Genomic DNA, 25,076 nt, shown 5'->3' with positions numbered 1-25,076 from the left:
AAATCAATCTCTGATAATATACGCTGACAGGACTAAGGTTTCTGTAGATCAATTCAGTCACTTTTTACTCTTCAACAAATGTTGACATTTACAACCTGTGTTAAACAAGAACATGTCTCTTCCATAGTTTGAAAAATCCCTTTCATCTTTGAATGCGCTTCAACTTTCCCTACTTTGGCTTTCTAAATAGCTAAACACCATAATCTACCGAGCAAGTAGACACACACATGGTGTTACCGCAAACCAAAATGTAGATTGGTACCTCACCATGCAATATCTCAAACCCCATACACCATCGTGATTACTTACTCTGTCTTGTGAAGAAATTGCTGGCTTGATCAAAGAAATAAATCGGTAAAATAAGGAGGATCTCAAAGTTCATCCGGGCAAGATGTGTATGTAGCCTATATCCAATGAATCCATAAGACCATTAATAAGTGTATGGGAGTCCATAAGTCTATCCTATGAGACAGACCAAACAGAGCAAGCATCCAAATGCTACGATACCTGTTAGTATGGACACTCTGCTTCAAGTGTCTTCGTCTACCCTTAGGGAAGACAGCGGCGACCTGATTCTCCAGACAGGAGAGTTTGCCAAGATGCCATAGTCCAATACATACTCTGTGTCCAACCATAGTATTTTCCATATGAAGTACATCCAATGTTTAATAGTCAATGCATTAACTACCACTGAGCTTGAATTAGGTTGTTGGTGATGATTGTACCAACCATGAAACTAATTCAGCGTACTTTCTGAGACATATGTTACTCCTTAAATGCCCCAGTCTACCACCCCAACCCCCATCACCAAGCAACATCTCCCGTATGACAGGTGTGCTCCCATGGCTTAAATATAAGGGGTAAGTCTAATTGGCAAATTTGAGGTATGGTAGACTGAGTAGACACAATACTACTTTGAGTAACCAAATCAAACAGATAGTGTCCACCATACCTTAAAAGGGCTAATTCCTATGCCCTTGATGGGAACACCCTTGAAGGGGAGTCCTAGAATACCAGAGTGTCTACCCCTCCCCGTCTCCAAAAGAAGAAGGCCTTGATTTCCTGACGCCATCTTTTCCAAGACGTTCCCAGGCATCATCCAGAAGTCAAATAATTGGTTCTTCATCTCGAACCCCCAGCAAGCTTCACGCCGTCCCCCCCCAACCCCCCTCTCCAATCATTGATACCGACAAGATGGATAGGCTGTGAAACCGTAGCTCCCTTCGAGCTTCAAGGCTGGGCCCACATTTGGCTAATATTGGAGTATCTTTCTGGAATGGGATATCTTTTAGGATTAATCACAACTGCCTAAAGCAATGTGACCTTCTAGCCTCTCTAAAGGCCTCAGTGACCAAAAATGATGCTGAACCAAAGAAAAATCCCTTGATATAATCATAAAAGTCTCGCATTGCATCTTTCCGTAAAAATGTGTGTTTCTCCAGAAGTCAAAGTACTGAACCTTCTCAAGCACGTCACACCCAGCAACTTTGCCACATGCATCACTTTGGGAGTCAACATGATAGGCCTTGATAGCGTCACCTAGAATCGGAGCAACCGATATTATATATTGTGATGTCAAACAATGTTCAATCATCATATCGAGAAAGCTGAGCGTGGAAGTTGGATCGGTTTAATGCCGTTCGTAAATCATTATTAGGAATGTTGAATTCCACATGTGAATAGGAAACATGTCTTTTTTGGTTATTGTATAGCAACACAAGTGTGATAGTGATGTCGAATTTCGCTTACCACCATCTTACTGGGACCAAAACCAAGGGCCACAAAACACATGTGTGCCTGGGAGAAGGGCGTGGTACCCTACACTGTAAAAAAGTATCCGTGAGAGGCACCCTAGCTGACAGGTTAAGTGCTGTAAATTTTACAGTGGAAGTTTTGAAAATTGTGCCTTAAAGGGGTAGTTTGCAAAACTTAAACCGTGAAATTAACGGCACCTTACCTGGCAGCTACGGTGCCAGGTAAAGTGCAGTAAACTTCACCGTTGTTTTTTTTGGTACAGTGTACGCACCGTTTTTCGGGCGCTAAACGGATACCACTTGAAACCCCCAACTACCTCTATTATATCTTCTTCCTGAATCTAGGCTTGGGTTTTCTACGTCATTCAATATAACCCCCTGATTTGATTAAAGCCAGTTATTTTAAACGAGTGCTGAGACTTCATCATCACCAGTGATCAGTGTGGTTTTAAACTAATGAAGGACATAAGGTAATCATTTATAATAACATTCGGCTCCAGAGATTTGCACCAGTGACAACCAGAAGTCTTTATTTCTACTTCCACAGAACATTTTCACTTGTTTTTGTCGACTCATTATCTGACTAGACGATTGTAATTAATAAGATGTGCAAACAATTAATACAGGAATGATTGAATTACGATATACTTTGTATATAAACAGTCTGATTGGCATCAATTCTTGAGCTTAGAAAAAAAACTGCCGCTGGTTAATTAATTAAAAAGAGTGTTTAATTTTGTTACTTGTATTATTTTCCACCTAAGGCTATCTGTAATTAAAATGTTGCAATGAGTCGGTGTTCACAGAAGGAATTAATTATGACTGTTCCGTGGAGGTTTTATCTGTGGTTGACATGACATTATTTTCCCTTTTTTCCTGGGATTGGATGCAATATTGTAGAATATATATATATATTTGTTTTACAAAAGGCAGTGGATGACCAAAAAGGTAAACTTTTACAGAAGATATTGGAAGACGAAAAACGAGATTTATTTGCTACATTTTTAATCTTTGAGGAATGGTGGTTGCTTTTTAATATAATAAATACAATTTACATTATGGAACAATAAAAGCAAACGTTTGTTGATTTGGTTTATTTGTATTGTTTGTTTGTTTGTTGCGGGGTTTTTTTTTCCATTGATTTATTGCAGATGTTGATGTCGTTCTTGTTTTGTTTAGTTCTTTTGCAAAATCTTTGAAAGAATTTGGGTTTCATGATGAGACAATTTAATTTGAATATTATTTTTTATTAATCTCAGTTCCATTGTAATCTATAATTATGTTGACCTATAACAAATCGAACTTCAACGGTGAAAGGATTGCACACAATATGAATTTGATACAGACACCACTTCATTGCACATCAATTTGTCAGGCTCACATAATGACATCACCAAGAAGGGAAACAAAAACCCAAAGCCTTGGTAAAATTACAAGCTCTTCTGACTTCATTGTCAAATTTCAAAAAAATTCCGACAGATCCTGCATGGCAGGTACCCAATTAAACCCTGGCCTGTGTAGTTAACACCTAGCCCGGCTCCAACAGTCTCCACACCCAGCCAACCAACCAACTGCAAACCCCTCTAGTTATTGGAGACCACTCTGTCCAAATTAATCCCACAATTGTATTGTCTGGAGACGTCCTGACTAAACCAGTCGAGCAATCATGGATAGGCGCCAAAGATACAGCTGTAAAACAGACTGATGATTGCAAAATGATCAGTGTTAAATTCACCCCCTTAATACAGAAAATTAGATATGGCTGTCAAACAAAATTGATGCTGAAGGTCCAGGCACAGTAATAAAGCAGGAAAGACAACTTTGTTACCCCTTTTTATACTGTATTATAGGTTTTTTTTTCTCGGTTTCCTTGGTGGGACTTTCTGGCGACACTGTACTCCACTCCTCAGGGCAAAACTGGTGTCTTTTTCAGAAGGGTAACATTGTCGCTGGTTTACACCCATGGCTGTGTATTGTATCCCTGCTGGGTGCCAGGAATGTAAAACGACCAAAATTTGGTCCCAACAATTGTGAACACTAATACAACATGACAACTTAAAACCCTGAGCTTTGCTGGTGTGTGCATACATACTCCAGTTACTAATTCCTTTTTCTTGCAGGTTGTGGTTAAACATTTTTTTTAAAGGGACACGTTGCATTGGATCGGTTGAGTTGGTCTTTACCAATTGTTATGAAATTGCACGGTTTTCCTGTTAGTCCTGCATGTTGGTTTACGACGTATCAGGAAAAACCATGCAATTTTGAGGCATGTTTGTGTCGATTGTTATATTCTTTAAAATATCTTTCTCACCATATGTATTTATAACAAACGGTTGCAAACGCTTTTCATAGACCAACTCGACCGATCCAAGGCAACGTGTCTCTTTAACCCTGCTTGCTGAGGAGTGAAAGAGAGAGAGAGAGAGAGAGTTTTTTCGAAGTTCGCTGGTCGTCAAGGGAGAAGGATGATGCTGAGCTACCCGGAAATACTGATTTATCCCTATCCTTTTATTTCCCTCCTTGACTTTCAAACATGGAGATGATATCCGCTTTGGATTGTGGGAAGCCTTTCTGGAAGCCCTTGTCCCTCTGAGGGGAATTCAGGTATATATCCTAAGACTCATATAGTTCTTCTCTGGTTCCATTTAAGAAAAAACTGATGACGATCTGCAGACAAACAGCAGGTGTATTGTCTTGTATCTATGTCTGGGAAGACACTGTATACCGCTAGAAGGTAGGCCTACCTAATCCCTGGCAATTAGAGGTTCTTCCATAGGCTGGCTGTAGGGGCCAATTGCTCTATGGTCAGACTTTGTTAATGAGATGAATAATTGGCCAGCGTAGAATCCACGCAATTTGTAAATATGGGGAAAGTTAAAATTGTCCAGTTTTGTTTTTGTTTAGTATCAATTGGTATTATTTCATGATATTGTTTAGGATGACCCATTGTACCACCCATACCAAAAGCCAAATCGTTACACGCGAGGTTGAAAGTGACAGAAAATAATATCCCACTTAAAATATCACGTAAAATATCCCACTGTACAAATACAGACAACGGAACGTCTTATGCTCTTCCATTTTGACATGATGCACATGACGTCATCTGAGTATGACGCCCCCAACTAGAGGTCAAGAGAACAGTCGTGTTCATTGTATCATCTTTGCTCTACTGCTGAGATGACGGCGTGATGACGTCAATGCATAATTTCCATTTACCAGTGCCATTTACTTGGCTTTTTACTAAGAAATCGGTTCAAAATCATCCACAATCCTATGATATGCAAATCAAGCAGAGGAATTACTGACAAATGAGTCAGGCAACTTCAGTCAGGTATTTTGACCTTTAATTGCCCTGAGAGGAGGAAGGCCAGGTATGGCTTACGGCGGTTAGCGTCTGCTGTTTTGACGTTTGAAATATTTGATGAGCAAAATATAATTTAAAAAAAAAATTATTATGAAAATAACCGAAGGCTTGATGAGTGTATCCCCATCCTTAATCCGTTCTGCATTACTCATAGTGTCATAAAACAGTCACATAAAACCCAGTAAATTTTCATTGGTTTAGAAGACAGGAGTGATTTTCAAGAAAAAGGGAAGATTTTGATTTTCAACCACACCTTTAATAGTGGCTGCTGACACTGTGGGAATATAACGTCTGCATTCAAAAAGTTCATTTGTAAAAATAAAAAAGTGACCCTCTTTTAATTTGCACATCTTTGCACAAAAAAGAAATTTGCTCAGAAGAAAAATAATACATCGTCAATTGACTCACAGCACATAATTAAAAGTACTTTTGTACTTTTGTGACCATGGAGGTAGATGTGATCAACTTAAAAAGTCCGGGGGAAAAAGAAAAGGAAAAAAAAAAATAAAAATAAAAATGTCGAGACAAATTTGGGAATGTTACCAAAGACCTTTCAAATAGTTTAGTTTGTGGAAGTGCTCATAACGAAGAGGAAAGTGATATCCTTTTCGTCGTCTAGAGTTCAAGGCCAGAAAGGAAACTTATGATTTCATAAATATTATTTGAGGAAGTTTCATCCCACTTAAAGGTGTTATGTCTGAACATAGCCCTGAAAAGGCCCTATCCACCAGCATTTTCGTTACACCAAAATTGCCACTGTCGTAGTGTTTTTCATTGGGAAGTTGTTTGTCTTTCAACATCGATTCAAAAAAGGGAATCCTTAAAACAAAAATCATGCAATCTTTTGAGGATGGCAATTTCTCAAAAGCAGAACAGAAAACTGCTCCACGCCAGACAGCTATTAAGCCCCCATATCACATGATCTCACATGTGCGTATAGTTAGTTTGAAAGTCGCCCATAACAAAATCTCCAAAACAAAAGGCCATTGGTGTGGTTATTAGTTACAGCATTAGTTACAGGCCTGTTATTTTATACTCATATCTTACGTGTGGTCTATCTCTCCAAGCTATATTGCATGATAGAAATCTCAATATAGTTTATTTATCGAGGCTCTCTCCTGATGGTATTCTAATGGCAGTGGGGACCAGTCCTGGGGTTCCTATGTTTGAGAAAATTGAGACACGTTAAGGCCACAGCCCCGCAGGCTTGTTATGTTGCCCTTTGCTCACAATTAAAGTGCTCTTAAAACTAAGTTCTTTTATAAAGATAGAGAGGGAGGGGGAAACACATTATTTCACCACTCGAAGTCGTATGAAATCCTAGATTTCGACATGTTATAAAATAACACACTTGTCTTGCACACATTAAAGTACAAGTGCGTAGGTTGTTACCTAAGTTACCTTAGAAAAATGCCTGAGTTTCTACCTCCATGAGTTATAACCAACTTTGTTTGTATAGAGGAAATACAATGAGTGATAAAAAGCAAGAAATTTGTCACTGTTCAAACATAGACCTTTGGACTTTCATGATCAATCAAAGATAGTTGTTTTACTAATTTTAAGAGAAATAATTTTCAAGAAGCAAAACTATTTCGACGGCGTCTTCTCTCCACGTATCTCATACACCGTTTACTTGTATATGCACACCCTACCAAAGAAGTGGGTTTCATCTTGATTAAAATTGCAGTGCTGCGGCAAAATGGCCTCCCTCCATAAATTTTACATTCTAGTCCACCCCAGACACCCTCAAAGGAAATCAATAAATTCCACAATAATGGTATAATGACCGGCCCCTTCTTCAATTCCCACACCCCCAAAAGCGTCATTACATCCACCCAGAAAGGTGTAATTATACCCCCTATAATCCGCAGGATCCTGCTCCCTCGATTCACTGGTCCGAAGATCCCTGTGTTATTGATCCGGGGTTATAGGAGCCTATTGGATGTCAGGTCGATTTGTGAATGACTTTTTGTGGCGCTTCACTGAAGAAATTTATTTCTTGTTTTGTCTGTTTGTAAAGGGGGTCACACTATCTGTACACCTTAACTCTCCCACTGTGTTGAACTGAAAAGCTTCACCGGAAGGAAATTAAAATGAGATTTTGTGTCAATTTTAACCCTCTTGTCATTAGTAGCTTTTTGACAATTGTATAGATATTCTGTCCACTCTGTCCACGGACCAATAGTCCGTCCGTTGACGACATTACTCGAGAACCCTTTTCAAATTAAACGAAGCATTGGTCGAAATTGTCTGCCGGCAAAACAGTTCCTTCCTGCCGTTTGAGCCTGAGGGTTTAATCCAACCTTGATACTAAGAGCTTTCTGAGTTTACAACATTTTGGGTTATGACTGTTTAAATTTTTTTTTAGAAGACTACATGTCACATCATCATTTTAACCTGCCACCAAGGTTAAATTTAGGACTAAATTGCAATTGTGTATTAGTTCAAAAAAATAGTAAGCACTCGGCTTAATATCCAGTTTTGCAAGTCCACAAAATATGGAAATGTGCCGTGTATGTAAACTATTTTCGTATGTAAACTATTTTTGAATAAAATATTATTTTTACTGTAATTTGGCCATTGGCCACGAGTGTAAAAAAAACACCACAATAAACCAAACTATCTATCTATCTATCTATCTTTTAGAAGCGATTAAATGTTTACAACATTAGCTGAAGTCCACACTTCTTTTTCAGCATTTCAATCTCAGCCTGCCAGTTTTCGTTGTAGTTGCCACACAACATTTTATAGGCTAAGAAATAAACAGATGTGTGGGACAGACTGATGAATCCAGAGTCAATCTCTAACTATGGAAGATGAACCACAGGGGTGCTGAGAGGGTACAAAAGACCCGTAATACTGAAATGAGAATACACCCCTGATTGGTGAAAGTTTTTTTTTTTTTTTTTTTAGAAGGAAGCCCCAGGTTGATGAACCATGAAGTGACCTCACTGCTCAACCAGAAAGTACACCAGCCTCCCCAATTAAATGCATTAGAATTCATCTCGTTATTGACGCTTAACACAAATACCCCAAGAATTTCCGAATTTAATGGACCATCTCAAAGGCATGAAAAGCACTTTTTGTTATTAACGATCAGGGGACGATTTCACCAAGAGTTAGGACTTTTCATAAAAACGTAAGACTATTTATTCTTGACTCATTTTTAAACACATGTACACCCCATGGCCCAACGTCATAGAGCTGCTTAAGAACAACAAGTAGCTAAGCACAACAAAAAGATGCTTACCAGAATGAGGTTACCAGCCAAAAACAAAACCATGTCACATTCACAATTTTCGCCTGGTATCCGGCTCATTTCATCTAGAAGCATAGCTGTGGAATTAGGCCAAGGATTTACGTGCGCATTGCATCTGGGAAATGTCAACCATGTGTGAAAACAGAGTGTGGATGCTGTTCTATTAATTGACATGGAAAGATATTGGAAAGTGGTCAGCCATCAAGGCACCTTGATTGAGCACATTTATTTCATTTATGTCCATTAATTATCCAAATTTACATTAGGCTTACACTTTGTTATTTGTTCATTGGTTTTGTTTAAAAGCAGTACAAGGCCGTTGGTACTTGTCAGTACCCGCACGTCGTGTGACCCAACGTGCGTACGTGAAATAACAAAGCTGTGAAATTGAGCTCGATAAGTCATCAGTCTCACCACAAAATGGTGAACATTATTTTCGAACATCAGATTTTGGACTCTAGAGATCAAACTTGCTGTCTCAATCTTTTCTTTAGAAAAAACTACAGCAAAACTATTTTAAAGGGAGTTTAATTGTAGGTGTAAATCTATAAACGTTTGTGTCTAAACTGTCTCAGTTCGTGCAATGCTATTATCAAAATTAATTAAATAAAAACCCATCTGTTCAAATTGGTTTTTTTTCTCGATACGTAACAACTATCCCCAAGTGTACTGCCATGAATATGATCATCAGACAGTTTACCATTTACCCCTGTGTATACATTTATTTAGCCCCAAAATTTAAAATAAACACGCTACGGCACGACTAAAATGGTAGGGGGCACATAATGTAAACGGGAAAACAAAACCACAGCCCTGCCCTACTTTTGAGACCTCTCCAAGTAAAAGGAAGGTCAGTAATAAAGCGACCTTAGACAATAAATACTCTCAGAATTGGTTCAGCGAATTCAAGCGAGCTTTTAAAACTATAACAATCATGTTGTGACAAACCCGTACCCATTTTTTCAACCAATGGTCAAAGGATGCACCCACATACACCAGGGCCCAGTTTCATATAGCTGCTTAAGCACAAACATTTGCTAAGCATGAAATTTCTTCCTTGATAAAAACAAGATTACCAACCAAATATCCACGTGATTTTAAGGATAAGCAAACAACAGCTGAATACCAGTAACATGGAAAATGCAACAAATTGAAATTTGGTTGGTAATCCTGTTTTTATCGAGGAAGAAATTCCATGCTTAGCAAATGTTGGTGCTTAGCAGCGCTATGAAGTTGGGCCCTGGTTAACCCTCTAATTCAGTAATGGGGTTTGGATTATGCTACCTGCTAGGCGTCATTTGGCCAGTTGTGTGTTCTGTGTCTTCACCCATCATTCTACATTTACTGGGTTCCCCAAGTTGTACCTCCCTGTCAGTTACCATTGAGCCTATTACAAAGCACCTAGATCTCGCATCCAGTAGATAGCTGAGCAACCCATGAGGCACCTACATCTACACAGGCACCTGGGAGTGGGATAACTGGTTTAATTTTGAGAGAAAAAATTGTACCCCCTTTCAGTTACACTTGATCCTACATACTGCACCAAAAGTTCATACCCATAGGTAACTGAGCAACCCATGAGGCACCTGTACCCCAGGGTCCCAATTTCATAAACCCTTTAAGCACAACAACTTGCTAAGCACAGACAAATTTTCAGCCAAAATGACATAAAGCTTATATTCTGGTGACTGACTTGCCCCACTCATTTTATGCTTAGCAAAGAAATTTGTCAAGCAGTATTTACTGCTAACCAGCTTTATGAAATTGGCCACTGGTGACTGGGATTACTTTTGAAATAATGTTATCACCAATGTTGTACCCCTGCCCTTTAAAAGCTACCTATGTGTGGTTATAGCCTACGTGTACCCGTTACCCATGCCCTTATCTGTATACCCGTTAGGTATCTGGGGGTAACCAAGTACACCTGCAGAGAGGGCTAGGGTGTCTCTTTGTTATTGTTACCACCTCCTGTTTGAATTCGCATCAAAGTTGAATGACCTGAGTCTGGGTCTACAGGTGAGGTTTGACGGGTTTTTTTGGGGGGGAGGGGTCTTGGTCTTTCAAGGATTGGTTGACCTTTTTGTCTGAGTTGATGGATGGAGGTTATGAAGGGAGAAGGTTGATATGTAAGGGGAATACCATCTGAGAGATCAATCCATACAAAATGTGAGACTTTCCTTTTTATCGCAATGCATATTCTGATTCATAGCTCATCTGAGCTACAATAATATTGTTTATATTTCAGTATATTGTAAACAAGAAACTGAGTCCCCCCCAAAAAAAAGCTAACTTGTAACATGTCTCTTTTTTTTTCTTTCTTTTTCTTTCTAAAACGGGATTAATTATTCTTAAGTCATCTAAAGTGCAGCCAATTTATCTATAATTTATCTTAGTAATCCCCTTACTATTAATTATGACAATATTAGAGTTTTGTTCTTATCTGTTTTTCTACATTATTACAAAAATACAGGTAATGGGTGAACCGATTCACATCACAAGCCTACATTGCATACACAGGTTGTCCATTTCAATTATAAAATCTTTCAGGCCAGGATATTTTTTAAGCGGTCAATTTAACAAGACCCTTTCCAAACTTCAAAGACCATGTCAATTTTCTTAAAAACATTTCACGGATAGTGTATCTTTAATAAATCATGATATTTTGCATGCGTGGAGGGAAAAAAAGTGGTTTCACATGAAATATTAGTAACAAGAAATTATGACCGAACTCCAGGACTAAGGATGGCGCCTAAATTGAGCATAAAATCTGCATCCTGCACTGGGAGGAGGGGTGGGGTTTCATTAAATGTAGGGGAAGGGGAAAGGCCGTGAGCCATTCTTACGTAGCACGCTCCTCTACAAAAAAATGCTTAAAAGATAACAGATGTAGAGAAAGTGGTGGCAGGAAAAAGTTTGTGGAACAAGAAGTTGAGGGTTTTGTGAACCGGTATTTGTTGTCAAATTCAAATGGGTAAAAAGAGAAGCTTGACAAGGTGTGCGTTCAGATATCGTAACAGTGGCTACCACTTTTGACAATAGCTTGGCAACACGTATGCCTTCTTAGTTAAGTCATTAAATACTTAGGAAGTATCATTCAAAAGTTGAGGGGTGGGGGTGTCACATGAAAGTTGAAGAGAAAACTTCTCTTTTAAAAAGTAAGGGCATACTTCACATACGTGCCATAATGTATACTTTTTCAAACTGGTAATCAACTTGTATACGTTTGTTATTATTACATACTTTTTGTAACACAACCCTGGGTGCCCAATACGTGAACTGAATCACTGTCTGGTAAGCCTGAGGAAAACTGTGATTGCTAATGTGAACCAGAAACACCGAGGTTAAAACCCTATCTTCCTTGATAAAAGTGTTCCATGAAATTGAAGCCGGTGCTCGGCCGCAACACGCCACGAGGGAGGAAGTGTTTTAGGACTTTTACAATTTTTAGAAGTGGGCTTCAAAATTACAAATTTTTCATGATGACTCTCACAAAACTCATCATATAATAATTTTCAGGTGGGGGTAAAAGTTGCGGATCCTGATATTACGAAGAGTCCACTAGTGCTTGGAAAGTGTGCTTTCATAACTGTTCGGTACCTTCTGGAGACCAAAGACAACACAAAAAGGGGAAATAAAAGGACTCCATATGGACATTCTAACAAGGAATTTTGTGTATAAAGTCGATGGGAAAATATTAAGTACGGGAACAATGGAAAATACAAAAGATGCCTCCATAGGGAAGCACGTATTTGAGAAAAGTGTGTTTCTCATCATGTATTGCAGTTTGTTCCGCTTCCTATACTACTCAAGAGTCAATAGAAGTTGAACTTGCAAAATGAAACTAATTCTCTGGACATCTTGTTTCTATTAAGACTTTATATCGTGATAATGAGTGTGTCCACCCTTCGTCAAGGCAAAATATTTCCGTCAAACTAGAGTGGAGGGGATGGGCACTTCCATATGCAGAGGTTATACACAGGAAGAATCCGAGGGCTTGAACCCATCCAAAATTGATGGGGTAAAACCTGTGCTCTGTTTGACCCTTTTTTCAGAGCAGTTCAGAGCACAATGTGTTAGGGTATTTAGAAAGCAGGGAGATGCTGTTTTCTCCGTCATTTACGGCAAGATGACCCTGTATCTGATATAAAAGATAATGTTTTCGTTGCAATTGATGTTGTGAGTCACGTATATATAATATTTAAAAACATGACTTAGCAAAATTGTTCAGACTAAAATATTAAGCAATGGTGTTTTTGTTCATCCAATTCAATACACCATCTTTAAGTATTTTTGTTTCTATTTCAATATGGCTATGTCTGATATATATTTTATTATTTGTATTTATTGACGTTTTAATTGGAAAGCAATATGCAACAAGATTTTAACACATTGAAATGTGAAATGATGATTCCATATGCTCAATTCCAATTAAACAGACCTTCGTATTTAAGAGCAAAATATAACATCTATATATAAGCGTTGAGCAGAGAGTGTTTCGCCAAGGCTGTTGTTCCCAAACCAGGGTGTCAAGAAGTTCCGTCTCGCCAGGAGAACCAACACTTTCAATGAATAAAGCCATCACGATAACACAAATCAAAAGCATTTTTTCTTCACAACTACAAACAAACAAGTCACAAAACCCCCGCATGCAGAGCCGTCCAGAAAGGGAGAGGGTATAAAATTAGACCTAGGAAGAAAAGGAAATCTGACTCTGACCATTTTCTGAATGACAGACGCTGTCTCAAGACTCAATAGCAAACCGTCTTAATATCCCTGGGGCGATCATAATGTATACATCTTGATTTTTTTTTCTCAATGACAGACTTTTCAACTTAAACTGGCTCAGTCTCAGCTTCCAAGGTTTTCTGCTTAAGTCTCTCTAGGGAGAGAGGTACTGATCATCGCAGGCTTAGTTTGATATCAGATCAGATTTATTTGTCCGCCAATAAATACCGTGGATGTTGTTTAGTATATACCCAAATAATGGTTTCACGGGATACATTGCTTGAAGGCACTGTGCACCTTTGGTATATTGTAACCACTCTGTGAACATTTGGACTCAATTGGTCATCGAAATGCAAGAGAAGAATGAAGGGAAAAAAACTTGCTTTACATTGCTCGTTAGCAAGTAGGTTTTTATGCTGGGCAACAATTATTTTTCGTAATTACCAGTGGTGTCCCGTGCCTTTAAGCTGTTTCTATATTTTGAGAAATTGGTCTGATGTGTCGACCCTATAGCAGAGTCTTTCTGTATTCAACGTCTTTAAGAAAGTCTCTGCTGCTATATCATAATTATGGTCGACAAGTCTGGCCACTTGTTTTCTGTTTCTATTTTGGATATAGACTTCATATCGGCATCGTTATTTCCTTACAACGACTTGTTTGCATATTGCATTGTTTCAATCAGCACGAAAACAACTCTGATAAATTAAATATTATTATCTGAATATTTTTCTGCAATGTGTGGTTTGTACTGTCGACGATCATAGTCAAGACAACTCGTCCTCCACAGCGGAATTTCTCCACACAAAAGCACATGTAATACTTGTTCTATAACAATATGGTGCACAAACTCCTTTTCCCAAAGCCATTGAATGTAACCATTTTAGTAGCCTAACCCCACACCCCAGGTATTCCTAAAATGCTATTGTGAGGGGTCAATCCCCCAAAAGTGAAACCTTAACAATGACGGAACGGAAGTTTTAAGATCGTCTACCCCAGACATGTCCCACCAGACTAGATCTCAAAAGCTCCCGGTAATAACATGGCTCTATTCCCCAAAACACTCAATCACCGAGATCAAATTTTTTGAGAGAAAAAAAAAAGAGAGAAAAAAACGGGAAAATAAAATGACCTTCGATTAATCCAATTAAAACATTTGAGATGGCTAAAGAGTAACTCAGGAAAGATTGACCTTTCAATGTACGGATCAAGCCGTAATGAGAAGGGCTTACCTTTGTTATACTACAGGGACAAACTGTATAAAACACACTGCAGACATCCACAATCCTCCTGCTGTCATTCATTCAATTGGAGTTTCCCCCTCTGGGCTGTCAAACACCTCTAAACGGCTCCCATTCAAGCATCACAATGGACTAATTTCGGGGAGAAAAACTTCTGCCATAACATTCAACACAGACGCTCTTAAAGGACCTTGTTATTGCAAGGTAAACACAGTGGACTTTTATATAGCATTTTGGCTATAACTCGCTATTGTTACACCCAACGTTTCTTTATTTCCACTTCACTCTTTCTCTCTCACCACTGCCTGTTTCAACGTGGATTTCGTGTTTTTTTGTTGTTCCAGCACTCGAGCGAGGAGCGTCTTTTTAGTATGTTGGTCTACGCATGGTCTACGGAGCCAAAAAGGGCCTAAGTGGAAAACCCCAAAGGAACAAAACGCAGCCCTTGTGTAGTGTTTTCTCAGGATAAGTTATGTACACATTCTATTGTGAGAATCAATGACTGGGATTTGACAGTCAAGGTCTGTTCTTATAGGCTTACCAAGGGGAATAACCTCTACGAAGCAAGGGCAGTATAGGGGAGAAATAGATACTTGAACCTCTCTGCTTGAACCATGGAGAAGTCCTTTCTCTATGCGTGAACAAAACCTGCTCTGTTCAGTTCAGTCTTCATAATTATCAGTTTATCATTACAAACTTCAAAGCTTTTATATATCTTAAGATGGGATCAGGTTTTCATCTGGCTTGTACCTTTTAGATTCTGAAAGACAGGATATAAGTTTATTTATTTTTATGAGAAAATTACATTTCATGAATGAATTTCAAACAAAATGGAATTAACAAGCCATGTCATTGTCATGTGATACACTATCACCAAACTGAAGTTCAAAGGGGAAAACAATCTGGTTCCCTGGTTGAATGGGACTTGGCATTACGTAGTGTCATAGAACGGTAGTAACAAGACAAAATGAAAGCAGCAATCTACACCATGGAGACACGGGTCTGAAAGCGTGAAACAGTCTGGTGCCCCTCTTGATCGAATGAGACTAAACATTCATTATTGTCACAGGACACCGGTAACAAGACAAAATGGCAGCAGCAAGCTACACTCACACGGGCATAATCCTGACACGTATTTAGTGCATAACATCACAGTCACGACATGCCTTCTGTTCAATTGGTGCACAGTTATTAATACTTCCCGCCCAAAACTCCACAAAAAAGCTCTGCTTTACATCTCCTATAATCGAACACTCGGGATGATCTCAAGAAGCCCCCCTAGCGGGTCCCAGAACCCAGAAAGGTTGGATTCCCCCAGCTCAGCAGGAAATTCAAGCTGTCATTAGTTGATATATCCATTTCCAGTTTGAAATTACCTCCATATTTCGGTTTAAGAAAACACAGGTTGTCCCCTCCGAAAATTGAATTATAAAAGAGACCACAGATCGCTGTCTGGTCTGTTATCGAGGGAGTTCACTTATACTTGCATGTATGGATATACCCACATGCTGTAATGGTTTTTTAGATCGAAACACGAGTCAATATTACAAGTGCACTCTTTTTCCTTTTTTATTTAATCACCCATGATGAGTGTACGGACACGTTTACTCTTTGTCATCATTTTACAATTTGTAATCCCACTTTAAAACAAGATTATTCTCCTTTTATAATGCCATAGAAACAACCCAAGTAGGGCATAACTACTTTTTACATCTGCGTTTCTGACTAAACCTTGGTTTACAGCCTGTATGTTCAAGTAGGATTTTAATCTTTGCATGGTTGACAGACGACATTGAAACTATAAAAAAGATATAGTTTGAGTAAAACACTATGTACATTTAATGTTTTCTATGAGTTGTATAAACAAGCCTTCACTGATAATTTTTGATAATGGATGTTGCTGTTGTTGCTGCAGTCAGTAAAATGGGCTTTAAAAGTTCAGAAATATAATCTGTGTTTGAGCGTTTCGTACCCATAACTTGATACGGGGAAGGGGATTGTGCACCCTTTTGATATAGTAACATTTAATATAACATGGCAACGACACATTCAGTCGCACCAATCGTCCAGATGTACCCAATCTGTTCAATTGTACAAAAATCTTAAACATACATAACAGCAAGCAGGATTTTGAACTGTGTACAGCTGCGAGTGAAATCTGTTGGAAAGTCATACCATGTGTGCATTTCAAAATCCATGTAAATATTGTTCTTCCTGTGCAGTAACCGGTGAACAAAACACTTCTTTTTGATCAGGCTATCTGTACCCAGTGCAAGGTGGGACAGCTTACAGATTACAATAGGTATTAGGTTGATGGCCAATGTCAAGGATCTCATATGATGATGTGTTTCATCTGTAGGCCTAACCCAGGTACTGTCACAAACAGGTACAACCGTATAAACGGATTGGGAAATCTTATAAAATACCACCAACATTTTTACTAGACCCTGGTGCAATAGTCACTGAAAAAACGGGAGCCCCAAGAAGGGAGAATCGGTATTTTGAGGTTTATCTTTATCCATACTTTTCAAGCGGGTTTATCTTGGTTGGAAAAGTATTGTACAAGAGACAGGACAAGACTATCAATGGTTCGTAACCAGAAAGACACTTTCACTGACACCATGGCGGTGTCCCGATGCGGCTGCAGCTAGGGCAACGGCTACGGCTGTTATGCTTTAACTTCCCAAGTTTCCATATGAAAGACATGGACGACATGCATGGGAGAATGCAGATAAGATAGGGAAGATTGGAAGACAGGGAAGATATCGAAGACAGGAACGATAGAAAACATAAAGAATACATGGCATATATAGAACACAGTGAAGATAAAGAAGACAGGGAAGTCAAGAAAACAGGAAATATAAGGAAGACATTGTTAAAGCACAACAGGGAAGATAATTGAAGACAGGGAAGATAAAGAATACATGGAAGACAATGAAAACAGGGAAGACATGGAATACAGGGAAGACAGGGATGACACGAGGACAGGGAAGACAGGGATTAAAGGAAAACAGGGAAGACAGGGAAGACATGGAATACCGGGAATACAAGGAAAACAGGGAAGACAGGGAAGACAGGGAATAAAGGAAGACAGAGAAGACAGGGAAGATAAGGAATACATGGAAGACGGGGAATAATGACCACAGGGATGGCAGGGATGGCAGGGAAAACTGTTTGAGAAAAATTGCTTGAGAACTGTTTAAGAGATTATGGTTAGCAGTTTGTTGCCTGTGGGTGCGTATGAATGATATGATATTTGCACAAGACACTAGTAACCCAGACAGTTTGCGGTTTCTTTTTAGACTTCCTTCTCCTTCTCGCCCACATCACAATCTTTTGCAATTTCTAACAGTCTTCTTATCTCCCAGGTGTGTTAGATGATGAGCTTCCTTGGTCAATACCTTCTTCAATGATGACAGGGTACATACCTTCCATCATCGCATTGCAATCACACAAAGTGATATCCAACCCTCAATCAGCAATATAGGGGAACCGTAAGGCAGTGGCATTTAATGCACGTGTTTCAGCAATGCTGAAGGAAAGGTTAAAGGAAGACGTTGTGTGGTATCTCTAATCTCTCGTTTCTCGACTTCATTTCATGATTAAAGGTACTAGATATTACTAGTAATTACTCAAAATATTTCTTTACATACAAACTTACTTGGTAACGAGCAATGTAGAGCTGTTGGTAGTATAAAACATTGTGAGAAACAGCTCCATCTGAAGTAGTGTTTGAGAAAGAGGAAGTTTCTCACTCAAATAATAAAAGACGTCAGCTGAAGCCTTTAATTATGCAACTGAAAGCACACACAAAGTAATGCAACGAGGGTGTTTTTCTTTCACAACTCTTTTGCATATTCGACTACCAATTGAGCCCAAATGTCCACAGGTTTTTATTTTATGCATATGTTGGGGGTGAGGATGCATGTCTTTGATAACTATCAAAGGTGTCCAGTGCCTTTAAGCCGTGATTCTGAGCACCAATATTGTCGGCATTTTGTATGTTTAAACTTCATTTTATTCAAGGACTGCTAAAACACACTACATGTGTTGATAAATAAGTTTCACATGTAGACTTACTAACCCATTTTATCGCACCATTTCAAAAATATTTATGACAACTGACAGATCTGGAGCATTGGTAACATGATGGTGTATGGGCACAGTTGGGCTTTTTAGAAACCAAAATAAACACTAGAAAACATTCTAAACACCTTGTTTCATCAGCGGGCTTCGGCCAAACAGCCAGAAATTTGGGTTCTTGATCCCTCACATTTCCATGGTAAAACAAAACCTTGGGAGAACCCTGCAATAGTTTATCCTTGGTGAACCTAACAGTTATTTGGACCGACATGTTTACCTTTTTTTCTGCGAGAGAATCGAATCCCCATCTGGTGCTAAACTTCAACATAACATGGAAGAAATCTATTTGAGAATTGTTTCCTGTTGCCGCAAGATAATTATATAAATTGAGAAATGAACAGAGACATTTAGCCGTTGAATTTGTAGTCCAATTCTCCTGATTTGTTTACCACATGGATGCAGGATTTACAAAAAGTGTAAATATCTGTCCTTTAAAGGTGTTGATCCTTTTTGAAGATCAAGTTCGTGGCAGTGACATGAATCCCTACTCACTGTGAATGAAGATGTATGTTATTTATGATTTACTTTGATAAGTGTCAGCTTCATTTGTCGTCAAGTTTGTTTTAGAAAACAAACGAAAATCACAGAGTAATGCTTTTTGCGTAAATCTGTTGTGTACTTGCTAAAAATAACCTCTTGGATTGTTTTTCACGAAACTGTATTACTAATTTCTAAAAAAATTACAGCACCTCAGCAAGTAATATTGTAAGGGAAGCTTTTAACCATCATTATATTTTACCGTGTAAGTTGAATTTATATCTGTGAATAATTATTTGTTTTGTGTCGTATAAATAATACACGAACCCTTTAAACTAGCTCAGGAGTTAACAAGCTTGTAAAAATCCGCAGCAATGTTCATGATTACCCACATGGGTACAGTACTCTAGCTACCCTGATGAAAACCTGGATTAGGATTTCAAATGAGTTATGGGGAAAAGTGGATCTGGGGTTTCCCCACTAGGGACCATCCATTGCCTGTATATGTATAGAGGAGAAAGGAAAGGCAAGACGGACATTGAATCCACCAAACATGTTTGACATTACAGACTTACACGTATTGGTTTTCGGATTGCATATATAAATCAAACATGGGTTTACATTACCTGTGTACAGAAAGTCTATCATAAGGTTAAATAGATACATTTGTACTCTTGGAATTTGCACCTCAAGTATTTGGGGGTCATCAAAGATTTTTAACATTTCCAAGGTACCATGTACAACGAGTGCTGCATCCTGTACGGTGATTTTCCATCCCCAAAATATGTACATTATCATTATTTATCCCTACATTTAAATGTTTGCAAATGGTTTATGATTCAAACACTAATGTATGGCAACTGCCATTGTAAAACTGTACACAACGTTTTACTAGGCTTCTGCAGTGACATTAAAGGCACTGGACACGTTTGTTATTGTCATACACCAGTCTTCTCACTTGGGATATCCCAACATGTATAAAATTACAAACCTGTGACAATTTTGACTCAATCGGTCATCGAAGTTGCAAGAGAATAATGGCAGAAAAACACCATTGTTGCATTATTTCGTGTGCTTTCATTTCAGATGCATCACTTCAGAGGAGGCCGTTTCTGAATGTTTACTATCAACGGCTCTCCATTGCTCATTACCAGATAAGTTTTTATGGCAACAATAACTTGAGTAATTACCAATAGTGTCCAGTGCCTTTAAGCATCATCCATTGCTGCACATTCTCGCATGACCTTCTAGATATTGAAGCCACAATCAAAGTCTAAACGGGAAATTACCCATGATGAGCGGATACCCTCTTATGCTTGTGTTGTTTGGGATAATAGGGGCGACCACATATCACATGAAATTAAAGGGTAAATTTCGCAAACATTTCCTAACTTGTGTAAAACATGCCCTATACGGGCTGCACACTTCACCTTTTCTCACATTTTAAAACTTCAGACGTTTCAGATGTAAATTCTCTTCACATCAATCATGTTTTATCCAAGGCTTTCCTGCCGATTTTATCACCCAGGAATCCCTAAGCTGGATAGAAAAGGCACCTTATCTGTTTGAGCATTCATTGGTTATCTAAATCCAACCTAACTACCACACAGAATGCATTTTAATGGGGAGTTTCATGTTCAGATCTCTAATAAATCATAAAAGAAAACATCATGATAACAATAATTGTAAAGATTTTACAGGAACGCAACTCCGACCTTTAAAAAATGCACTGCTATGTTGGCAAATGAACTGGTTTAAGCACAGTTGTGTTAAATGTACTTTAAGTACACCTTGTTTATTGTGTGATTTCGTTTCTAGAAAAGTACGTAGTTAGGAGTGAATGTTCTTTTCTGAAACACCATTATCAGGACATGTCTTAAAGACATAAAATCCAGGTCAATATTCATTAAGCAAACATCAAGTGAAGTTTAACTGTCTTGATTTGACATTATAGCTGCATGGACTTTGTTATGTGCAAACTATAACTCTTAATAAATGACTACTAAAAATGAGCATGCACGACATGTGCTATTCCCATTTTTTGCGTATGTCATTCCACTTAGCTGTAGTCATGGTATATTTACTAACGTTGAAACCCATTAGAGAAGTCTGCAAATTGAAATCCAACCCAGGGCCCTTTTCCGGATCACATATTTAGTTTGATCACATATTTAGTTTGATCCCATATGATGGTTTATTAATTATTGGTAATGCCTCATCATTTGACAATCTTTTCCAACTATTTTGATTTATTTTGGGCTGAACATAGGATGCTCAAGGTTCAAGTTAATTTGTTATGACCGAGTTATAATTATTCGCCGTTTGAGAATGAAGGATGGGCCAGGGTTGTGTTTTATGTTTTTCATTCCAGTCATGCACAGAAGCTAAATATCCCAACCAGTGTAAATGTATCTCAGCTTGTAGCTGTTTCATTACAAATTCGAAACAGCGAAATTAATAGGTTAATATGACAACTTAAACTGTGGCCAGCTCAAATGTCGTTCATTTCTAAGTATTTACAGAATCCATAAAGTGAACAATATACTATTTTCAAAAGGTTATTAATAAAAATAAAAAAACTTATAAAGCGCCATCTATCTAAGACTAAACTTATTCCGAGGCGAGGTTGATGTCTTTATACCATTGCACCTTCTGTATCAGCAGAAATCCTGAACAAAACTCCTGAAACAAAGTGCAAATTGTAAAGCACATTTCACATCATCATAAATTCTCAATTGCCCCTTTTGAAACACACAAGAGGTAAAACATGCCTTTATACCCACAGAAGACCATAAAACAAATTAGTCGAACAACCCAATCTAGTCTACTTCCGATAACTTCAAGTATTTTTCGCTAGAACAAACAGACCAAATTGAAATATGAACTCAACCGATAATACTAAACAGATTCCCCCAATATTTGCTTGCCCTTACGAACCAGATAGTAGAAAGATAAGTATACAGTGTAGGGGGACAGCAAGCAACAATATCACGACCCGGTTAACATAGTCATAGTCTTCAATATCAATCTCTTATTTATTGACAAAAATACTTGACCTTATTGTTTACAGGTCTCGTGAATAGTAGTGCACCCAACTATACGCCGTAGTTTGACCGGGGTTTACAATAATCAAAACTTGCCCTTAAATGAACATTACAAAATTGGTAAAGTTTATGCATATGGTGGATTACATAAAGTGCTTACTGTCAGCAACTGTTTTGTTAGCAAAAAACAATTCTGTAATGTTCCTTTAAATGAAACGGCCATTTTGAGTAAACAGGAACCCCGTTTTCTCCTTCGGCTGGCTGGCAGGAGTTGCCAGACTCTCGTGTAAGTTGGTGCTTTGTGTACCACCGGGCACCCTGTCTCTCAACACAGGACCAAAAAGGGTGGATTATCGAGAAGCTTTTTTCACAAACACAGGACATGACTGCTTGGGAAAAAAAGGCCCAAATCACCGACCCTAAGGCTTGGACATGACTCCACTTTATTGCACGATAGAACTAAGCGCTACTTAAAAAAAAAGTGTAAACAATTAGTTTTCAGGAACAAGCAACATTGAGAAAAAATGTAATGTAGGCTAATTTATCTGTAAGTGATTATGGCTAGAAAAAGAAAAAAAAAAAAAAAAAAAAATAATGTGTATATGGCTAATATTCTAACAGGGGCTGGCTTTTTACCATTTAGTGGTACTCCACAGAACATGCCAAGGTTACATCGGAACTCATTTTAGAAGACGATTAAAGAGCATGACGTCTACATGCAACATAACGTAGAGCTGTTAACCACCATTTGTTCAGAATCGCCACATTTCATATAGAGATTATAGTGTTACTGCAAACATTACTAGTATTATAAAAAAAAAAACATGTTTCTAACTTGTACTTGTTGTTTGTACATGTACTTGATCTTTGCTCAAAGAGAAACAAATCAGACTTTTTCTCTACACTTCCGGGTGTGTTACCTTCCAGGTGTTCCGGGTGTTCCGGTGGAACAAACACGCAAGACGAATCAGAGAGGAAGGAACCACATAAGCGAATGTTTTGGAATGCTCCTCAGGCAGAAAAACGTTGAGAGAATTAACCATCGAAAAACAGAATAATCCTCTGGATTGATTTCTTTCAGGGTGTGTTGAATCATCATTAGCTATATCCTATTTTGCTTTAAAACCTGGGCCATCAATTTTAAAGCACACCCACCAAAAACACGCCACAGGTGGAAACACAAAATTGTAAGCAAAATAACACTTCGGATGGTACGTAAAGCCGTTGGTCCCGTGTGATGTGTAACGCACGTAAAATAGCCCAGTGTACTTATCTAAAAGAGAAGGGGTTCGCCCCTGTGTTTCTGTTTGATCGGCAGCATATTGCGCCACAGCACATTATAAACCATTACATGGTGCTACGTAAAAGGAGTTTGTAGGAAAATCCCGTATGTTAATTGCACTTCAAATAATTTCAACACACGTATGTCTACCTGAAATCAAGTTGTCACAATTTGCCCGTGCGTGCCATACCAAGGTGCTACAAGTGCACTTTTGTTTTCTATCAGTCGGCGCAACAGGTGCTTTATTAAGAGTGGTTCATTTTGTGTTAATTAGCGTTAATTGGTGTTTCCCAAACACCACAGACAACTCTGGCTTTACCTTTCCAGAATTTGTTTTGAGTCACTGACTAATGACTCAATCGATTACACACAAACGCGGTGTACTTTGCTCACTTTGTGACACTGTATACAGTAAACAGCTCAGTGGGGTTTTGTTTCACTGTATAGCCATATTGAGATATCAATGTTAACTCAGAACTCACTTGTTTTTGAAGAGCTTATACAAATCTTGTCTTAAAAGTGGTTTTCACAAATCGAATATACATAATCCAGTTAAATTGAGGATAAAATAGCATTTGTAGTAACCTATACTTTTTTTTCATACAGACAAAAGACAAACATTGTGAGCTGGACCCAATTTCTTAGAGTTTCTTAATGCAAGCAAAATTTTGCTAAAACAAAGTTCTGCTTGGCAAACAAAATAATAATCAGGAAAGCAGTACAGGATGGTAGACATGACGTGGCATTTGGCTGATAACTTTTTTTGTAGACGTGTTGTGGCTATCTGAGGAACTCAATGGCATTTGGGCCTTGGTTGTGGTATGGCTTGTATGGTTTGTTTCAACTCTGAGTTTTGCCAACATTGCTTGTGTCTTACCGCAATCCACTATTGCCATGACCTGAAGGTGCAAGGTACATATACTTGAAGAACACCAGATCTACAAAACTTTATATAGTATCCTTTAAAGGTATTATACATGATTGGTGGAGCTGGCAAAGTAGTCGCACATCGTAGACGGTCAGGGTTAAACAAAGTTTTCAATATTACAAGGAACTTGTCATACGAATGCAACTTTTCCAGGCAACTGCTGCGAGACCACTTTGATAGCATAATTATGAGTAACTTTCCAAACAATGTGTTGCGATCCCCAAGAAAAGTACGTGAACATTCAAATATGAATGCAAGTTCTTCTTGGAGATTGCCTGGGACTGGTTGCCTTCAATTTTCCCCGTGTGACATGGCCCTAAGCATGCCCTTAGGATGGCACAAAGAGTCAGAACTATTGAGTATTTTTCAGTATGATTCCAACAAGTGCAAACTTTACAACAAGGTGTTCGCGCAGACACACAAACGCCTAAACAAGCATTCTTCACATTAGAAATCATCCATTGATTTTTCACAACAATCGGCAAAACAATTTACTTAGAAGAGTGGGCAGCCTCATTCAGACGAACATTGTCCAAATGATTGCCCATCGTATCTATTCAAACATGTCTAAAGACTGCAATTCACTTCACATGCGCCAAGCCAAACTGTCTCGGCACAAAGGCATGTCAAAAACTGGCAATGGCATGTCCGTTACTCCCCAAAACAAGTATTGATCTTGCAGTGTTTGCCGAGGATCTTAGGGTGCCAGAACTAGAGTCAACCTGATGGGATTTTCTGAATTGGGAGATTAGTGCAGCAGTCACAATATATTGGCTGCAGGATTTCAGGGCTGGAAGTCATTTCTAGCCCATCTGCCTGTTTCTGTCTCCATTGGTGTTGTCTTGTTTCTCGGATGGCA

At 38.5% G+C, this 25,076-nt stretch overlaps 1 protein-coding gene across 1 annotated transcript in view; it reads right to left on the bottom strand.

Moving 5' to 3' along the window:
* Window positions 1-24,765, bottom strand: part of LOC117294708 (slit homolog 2 protein-like) — a 119,551-nt gene extending 94,786 nt beyond the window's left edge. The window contains exon 1 of the mRNA XM_033777220.1: window positions 24,713-24,765. Coding sequence (XP_033633111.1) covers window positions 24,713-24,765 — 53 coding nt within the window. The remainder of the gene's footprint in view (window positions 1-24,712) is intronic.
* Window positions 24,766-25,076: the final 311 nt, after the last annotated feature.

Source organism: Asterias rubens, chromosome 9 (genome assembly GCF_902459465.1).
Source record: "Asterias rubens chromosome 9, eAstRub1.3, whole genome shotgun sequence".
In the NCBI taxonomy this organism is placed as follows: Eukaryota; Metazoa; Echinodermata; class Asteroidea; order Forcipulatida; family Asteriidae; genus Asterias; species Asterias rubens.
The sequence above is the reverse complement of the archived record's forward strand: the minus strand, read 5'-3'. Positions and strand labels throughout refer to the sequence as shown.